At 44.5% G+C, this 6,694-nt stretch overlaps 1 protein-coding gene across 2 annotated transcripts in view; it reads left to right on the plus strand.

The window, feature by feature from the left end:
* The first annotated feature begins 3,014 nt into the window (after nt 1-3,014).
* Nucleotides 3,015-6,694, plus strand: part of CUNH10orf90 (chromosome unknown C10orf90 homolog) — a 225,628-nt gene continuing 221,948 nt past the window's right edge. For both annotated transcript variants that reach the window (XM_024751585.1, XM_024751587.1), the window contains exon 1: nt 3,015-3,254. In XM_024751585.1, the coding sequence (XP_024607353.1) occupies nt 3,015-3,254 (240 nt within the window). The remainder of the gene's footprint in view (nt 3,255-6,694) is intronic.

Raw genomic sequence — 6,694 nt, forward strand, 5'->3', positions numbered from 1 at the left:
GTTTGCAGGAGCTCCTGGTTGGGAACAGTTGGGTACCAGCAAAAGCTTGTTCAGATGGTCACTGTGGGGTCTCAGGAATGGCCTTCACAGCCCCCAAAGAGCCAAGTGGTGCCCTCTTCCTTTGCTGTCCTTGTTTAATTTTAATTTCTTTATTGATTGAATTTCTTCCCTGGCTTTTTCTGGGAGCTTCCAAATCTAAGATGGCACCCCCATGCAGCTCCCTGGGGCATGTCCAGCCTGCCTCCTGGGCATCAATCTCGGTCGTGCTGTGTTTTCATTGGAAACATGACTGCCGTCAGTTGGTCTTGACCTTCTCATTGACCTCCTTGGGAGAACCACAGGCAGATCCGGACAGTATTCTGTTTAAGGAATAGGGAACTCCACTGTGTGGTCTTGGGTTGGCATTTAATCTCTCGAGGTCTGTTGTCTTAACACTCAAATGAGAACGTTGGCCTAAATTACCTCTGAAGTCTTTTCTATCCCCTACTCTGTTTTCGTTCTCGGCTTCAACATTCCCATTGCCTCCAAAGGGGCAAGTTTAACATTCCACCCTCCAAGTCCCAGCACCGCTGAGTGTGATTGGCTGAGCTCCCTCCTGCTGCAGGAAGGGTTCGGTTCTGGGCCGGGGACTGATGCTCTGTTTTCAGGAAAGTCATTTGGAATCATGTCTTCATTCAGTCTACCCCACAGCTTTCCATGTGGAGAGGGAGAACTCTTCAAGGCGCGTATTTGCCAAAAGCTGAGAGGAGGCTGCCTGCAGAAGAGAGTCCTGTGTGGGCTCAGAGCACAGCCCGGGTGCTTGTCACCTGCCCTCTCCTGGCCCAGACCCCTGACCCAAGGCTTGTAATTCCCACTTCTCAATGACTGCGTTAACAGAAATAGTACCAAAACGTGAAATGAAGTGAAAAGTATATCATCGGCATTTCTGAAATTCAGAATCCAATAATTTTCAGCATCCTTTAAATCTCCACTATAGTAAGTCCTCTACATATGAAGGAGTTCCGTTCCGAGAGCACGTTCATAAGTCCAATCTGTTCGTAAGTCCAACACAGTTAGCCTAGGTACCCAACTAACACAATCAGCTATATGGTTCTGTATTGTAATAGGTATATAATACTTTTCACACGAATAATACATAAAAAACAAACAAAAAATAAAGAAAACATTTAAAATCTTACAGTACAGGACCTTGAAAAGTACAGTACAGGACCAGCTACATCCTTGCTGCTTTTACACTTGCTTCCGGACATCCTGAGCTTGAAATAAAGATACTGTACTACTGGACTCTATACAGTACTGTACAGTAAAGTACACAAAAGCACAACCACTTGTTGAAGACGCATGCACGTGACAATGTATGCCAGGCATGTGAGCTAACTTACGTGATTGGACATGCAAACGCACGTTTGCATTTTTGAAAGTTTGCAACTTGAAGGGTTGTATGTAGGGGACTTACTGTATATTATATGTGTAGAGAGAATGTTACTGAGTCCAGGCTCGTACTGCTTGCTGCGGGACAGGCTGATAAATTGAGAGACGAGTTGTTTCAGCAACAAATAGCAACTTTATTCCAAAGAACCGCCTTCCCCAAGGTAGAGTTGTTTCAGCAACAAATAGCAACTTTATTCCAAAGAACCGCCTTCCCCAAGGTAGAGTTGTTTCAGCAACAAATAGCAACTTTATTCCAAAGAACCGCCTTCCCCAAGGTAGAGTTGTTTCAGCAACAAATAGCAACTTTATTCCAAAGAACCGCCTTCCCCAAGGTAGAATTCAGGCTTCTTTTATACTAGAAGGGGAGGGGGTGTGGTTGGTTGGTGCAGATTTCTTGGTGTCAGAATCCTTTGTTCTCACAGCTGTCCAGGGAGGTCTGGTCACAATGTTCCTATAAACCTCCAAGACAAACGTTAGTCTCTGTTCTGCAACATCTTGCAACTTTTTATCTCTATATGAATGGAAAAGTGTTACACCCATAAAGGTCAGAGCCTTGAGAATGGGCTCTCTGTATATTTCACGCTCTAGGCAACATTCTTAACTTGTAGCAAAAGCAATAGAATTCAAAGGTTAAAGTAAAAGAAACAGAGCTGATTGGGAGGCTGATTTGTTCTTCCCTATGAGGAGAGCTGTGTTCAGCCTAATTTGGGCAGGAAAAAGGCAACTGTTCTTTGGAAATGATGCCTTATGTGACTCTATTACATGCTATTTGCTCACCATTTCTCTCACCTGATCCTCCTAACAGCGCTGTGAGCGGCAGGCATTATTATTCCAAGTTTCCTCATGGGGAAACTGAGGCTCTGGGTGGTGAGGGGATTCCCAGGGTTGGCTGGGGACCAGAGCCCTCAGCTAAGCCAGGGCACTCCCCCAAGTGGCAACCAGGACATCCTACCCGAGCTCTGTGTCTCTGATGCCAGCTTGTACCCATCACTGCCTCTGTGCTCGACTTTTCTTTTTCACTTGAATGTGTTTCTTATCTTCTCCAGGGCTGAGGTCACCCTTTGTGTCAGTAGCAGTCTGTTCTTGTTCCTTTCAGTCCTGGCAAGAAAAAGCAGGAATTCTAAAAAGCGGCAATTATCACTCCTGGTTCCTTTGTACAGCGCCCCGTGAATAATTTATTTGGATTCGAGGGGCTGGAGACTGAAAAACATATTGGACCTCGCGGTAACCAGGTGGATCCTGTGTTCAGAACTTGAATGCAGCGGGAAAGAGAAATGTGCCTTTGAAATCAGAGAAGATTTTGAGCGACCTGAGAACACAGGTGGAAGTGCTGGAGCCCGGCGGACAGCAACCAGAAGGAGTATTTTTATAGCACATAAAGGTCACCCTCGAGGTTCCCACGTGCAAATCCTATATTCTTTGCAGCTGGGGTTTGAGAACAACTAGGTCTGGAGCTGGAAAACTCCGGGAGAGGTCGAGCCCAGGCACTTCCCAAGTGCCTCCTGCTGCACTCGATACCTGGATTAAACAAAGAAAATTGTGTTTGCCAGGCGCGCTCGCTGAAGTCACAGGATTCCCGTATCATGCAGCCGTCTGGAATTTCTACAAAAACTCTTCAGAAGGGGTATGCTGCCCGCCACGCGGAAACAGCCGTCCACCGGACTTTTCAGATCAAAACGTTTAGTACAGAGTTGAAAAACCATGTGATGGTCATGGATTTCGTGAAGAGGAACTGGTTTCCCTCCCAGAGAAGAGCCAAAGTTTGTATCATTCATATGTATCAAGGCCTGAAGACAGCTGAGCAGACAGCCAGCAGATACGAGGTAAGGTTGAATTTGGGCGTTATCAAACAGACAGGTCAGATGTTCTATCTGGTCTGATAAATCGTCGGTTTGTAGTTTTTCCTGAGGTATTTGGAAAAGACTTTCTCATCTCTTAATTTACTTCAGTTTTTGAAATATGAGGGGGCGGGAGCATAGTGGATAACTAATTTACACCTGATACGTGTCTGCATCTACAACATTTAATAGTGCGCCAAACAGTTGGATACTTTGTATCCACCTTTAGAAACTGTGGTACATTTCTGGGAGTTAAATATTCTTAGCTCTGTAAATTTGCAGTCATCTCTTTTTAAAAACAAATTCCTGTTTGTTTCCTGATGGGTTTTGCAGGAGAATATCTATGCCTTGCCTCGATGAAGTTAAAGTAGAATGATTTAAGTTATACCAGTAAGAATGGGCTTTTATTTTTTTTTGAGGGTGAGCTCTTATTTTCAAGCAGAAATGACTTTTTCTGGGAGAAAAAGAACTTGGGAGATTTAGAATCTCAAAGTGAGATAAACACATTGCTCTGAAACATTCTTGTATTCTAAAACTAGAATAAGCCACAGGCAGTTATCCTTCAGAAGGTAAACACACATGAAATCTGATCAGTGCTTTATAGTACATGGACTAAATTATGAATGACGTTGTAATTGATTCCCATATAGCTCACTTACCCATCCCTTTTGATAAATGTAACATGCGAATTGCAAATGTTTTATGGAAAGGCAACCTTTCTGAATACTTATGCTGTTATTAGGAAAGGCTTCCCATGAATTCTGGCAAAAACTCCAGGTCTTTCGTGCCCCACACTGGGCTTCCTTATTCCAGAGCAATGTCAGAACCTGTTCTGCAGGGTTCAAGGCTGGCTTCTCCCAGTGCCAGCCCTGGGATTGTGAATTTCCACGTTCACCACAGAGATATAAAGGCCAAGGAAATAATGGTGTTAATTAAATTCAGTAATAGTTGTTCATTGGTTCGTTGCTTAATCGACCAGAGCAAGAGGTGTGCAATTAGAATATAATTGAAGGAAACCAGAGATGTTATTATTCACAAGGAATTAATCAGATGGGACAGAATTTTATCATTGTATCAATTTCACTGAGGTTATTTTTCAGTCCTCCAGAGAGAGAGAAAAACTTGTTGAATTATATCAGCTTGCATTTTTTTTTTTTTTTTTTTGCGGTATGCGGGCCTCTCACTGTTGTGGCCTCTCCCATTGCGGAGCACAGGCTCCAGACGCGCAGGCTCAGCGGCCATGGCTCACGGGCCCAGCCTCTCCGCAGCATGTGGGATCCTCACGGACCGGGGCACGAGCCCGTGTCCCCTGCATCGGCAGGCGAACCCTCAACCACTGCGCCACCAGGGAAGCTCTCAGCTTGCATTTTTAAAAAAGTGTTCATGGCTCCATTTTACACCCTCAATGGCAAAGAGCAGCTCTTGCGTTCCTTTTTTTTTTTTTTCCTTCCGTATGCATAAAGCTTTGTTTATTCCTATAGTAACATTGAAGGTAACAGTGTGGAAAAGTGCATCTTTGTAGGAGATTGTAAAAAACATCTATTATACTGACAGTTGCAGCTACAGCATTTTTTTGTGTGACTCAACCATACAGCCAACAATTGAGGCCGTGTGCCTGCTGCTTGAGTGTAACCTGGAGTCTAAAGTCTTATGTTCAGGTGAGTCTGAGACCCACAGCAATCAGGCTGGTCAGCTGGACAGTCCTCACTATGTCTGTGATTTGAAAGGCAGTCCAGGCAGGGCCTGCTTCCTCCACTCAAGGGCAGGCCAAGTTTGAAAGCTCAGATAGGATCTGTGCCTCTGATCCCTCTGAATTCCGAGCTCTGTTCTTTTAGTAGCAAAAACATTTCACTTTAAAATATTCCACGTCCATTGAATTGTTCATGTTATTCCCACCGGGGCATGTCAGCCATTTAGGTTAGGAAACCCAGCAAGAAGGCAGCTTTCTTGCTCAGTTTCCAAGCTGAACTGATGAGAGCCCAATTAACAGCCTCTGGGTCCTGTTACACTTGGCCCAGTGACCCCGTCTCTCTCTCTCGAAGGCTCCAAGGCCATTGGTTCATCTGCCAGGGCTTGAACCATAAAGTACCTGATGGGGTGAAAAATGAGCACGGTCACTGGGGTGAGCTCTCAATGCACAAAGGTGCTAGATTAAAGGAACTGGCTGGTTCTCCAGGAAGAGTGAGTTCGGGAGATTTTGTTTCTGTAAAAACCTTATGGATTTCAAGTCCTCCTCAGGAAGACATACAGATGTATTTGAGTTGAGTTTAAAGTCTAAGGCTGGCATTTTTCTAAAACTGTGACCTTACTCCTGAGCTGTGTTAATGCTTGGAGATGCTGCCTCTCATCTGGGATGCACCTGACTCTGGCCCAGGGATGGTCCAGCCATACTCATTCCCTTGCTTAAACTGCCTTGTACCAGGGATGACAAGCATATGTACTGTCACATCTGAAAGGCAGCGGGGATTGGAAGCAGGTGGGGGTGAGGGGGCTAAAGATCATACTCTGCATGTTTGCGAAGCCTTGATCCGTGCGGACTCCAACATGCCCCAAACTATTAAAACCACTGTATGTTCAGAGCCTTTCTCCTCCTGCAGAGATACCCGATAAATTTCGGACATCAAAATAACCATAACTGGGCAAGGAGATGGATTTTTATTTGAGCTCTGGTTGCTGTCAACATTGCAAGCCTGGCCACCTTCTGAGATTCCCTGTGAAGCAGGGTGTGGACGGCTTCCCTGATGTTAGAAGGGAAGCCACGTAGAATTCAGAGATGTGCTCACATCTCCCAGAGTTGGAATGTGAGTGGGCATCTGTTAATTGATCGAGGAGACCATTCTGATGATAGGCGTGGGCTGGGGCACGCCAGCCAAGTCTCACCCATCTGTCTTCATGTAGATGACAGTTTCTAATACATTTAATCATTAGATGGACCAGGGAAAGTTTCTGTATTTGGCGATCACCATTTAGCTATGCTTCTCAACATTTCCCCAAACCTCTATCATTTCCACCTCCCCTTCCTACTCATCCTTTTTTTTTTTTTTTTTGGACTTAGCTGTGGTGCTCAATTCTGGCTGAATAGAAGAATCATGGCAAACTTTTATTTTTTTATATTTATCTATCTTTTTGATAATGTCTACCCTCTGAGGAGTTTAGACATATGCATGCACCCATAGTACCATCACCACAATCAAGGTACTGAACATATCCATCACTGCTAAAAATTTCCTTGTGTTCTTTTGCGTGTTGCTTTTTTGTTTGTTTTTTGGTGGTAATAACACTTACCATGAGATCTGTCTTCTTAACATAGTTTGAAGTAACAGTACCACATTGTTAAGCGTAGGCTCTATGTGGTATAGGAAAGCTCTAGGGCTTATTCCTCTCGCATAACTGAAGACTTATACCCATCGAGTAGCAACTCCACC

Source organism: Neophocaena asiaeorientalis, unplaced genomic scaffold (genome assembly GCF_003031525.2).
Source record: "Neophocaena asiaeorientalis asiaeorientalis breed wild unplaced genomic scaffold, Neophocaena_asiaeorientalis_V1.1 scaffold108, whole genome shotgun sequence".
NCBI lineage: Eukaryota > Metazoa > Chordata > Mammalia > Artiodactyla > Phocoenidae > Neophocaena > Neophocaena asiaeorientalis.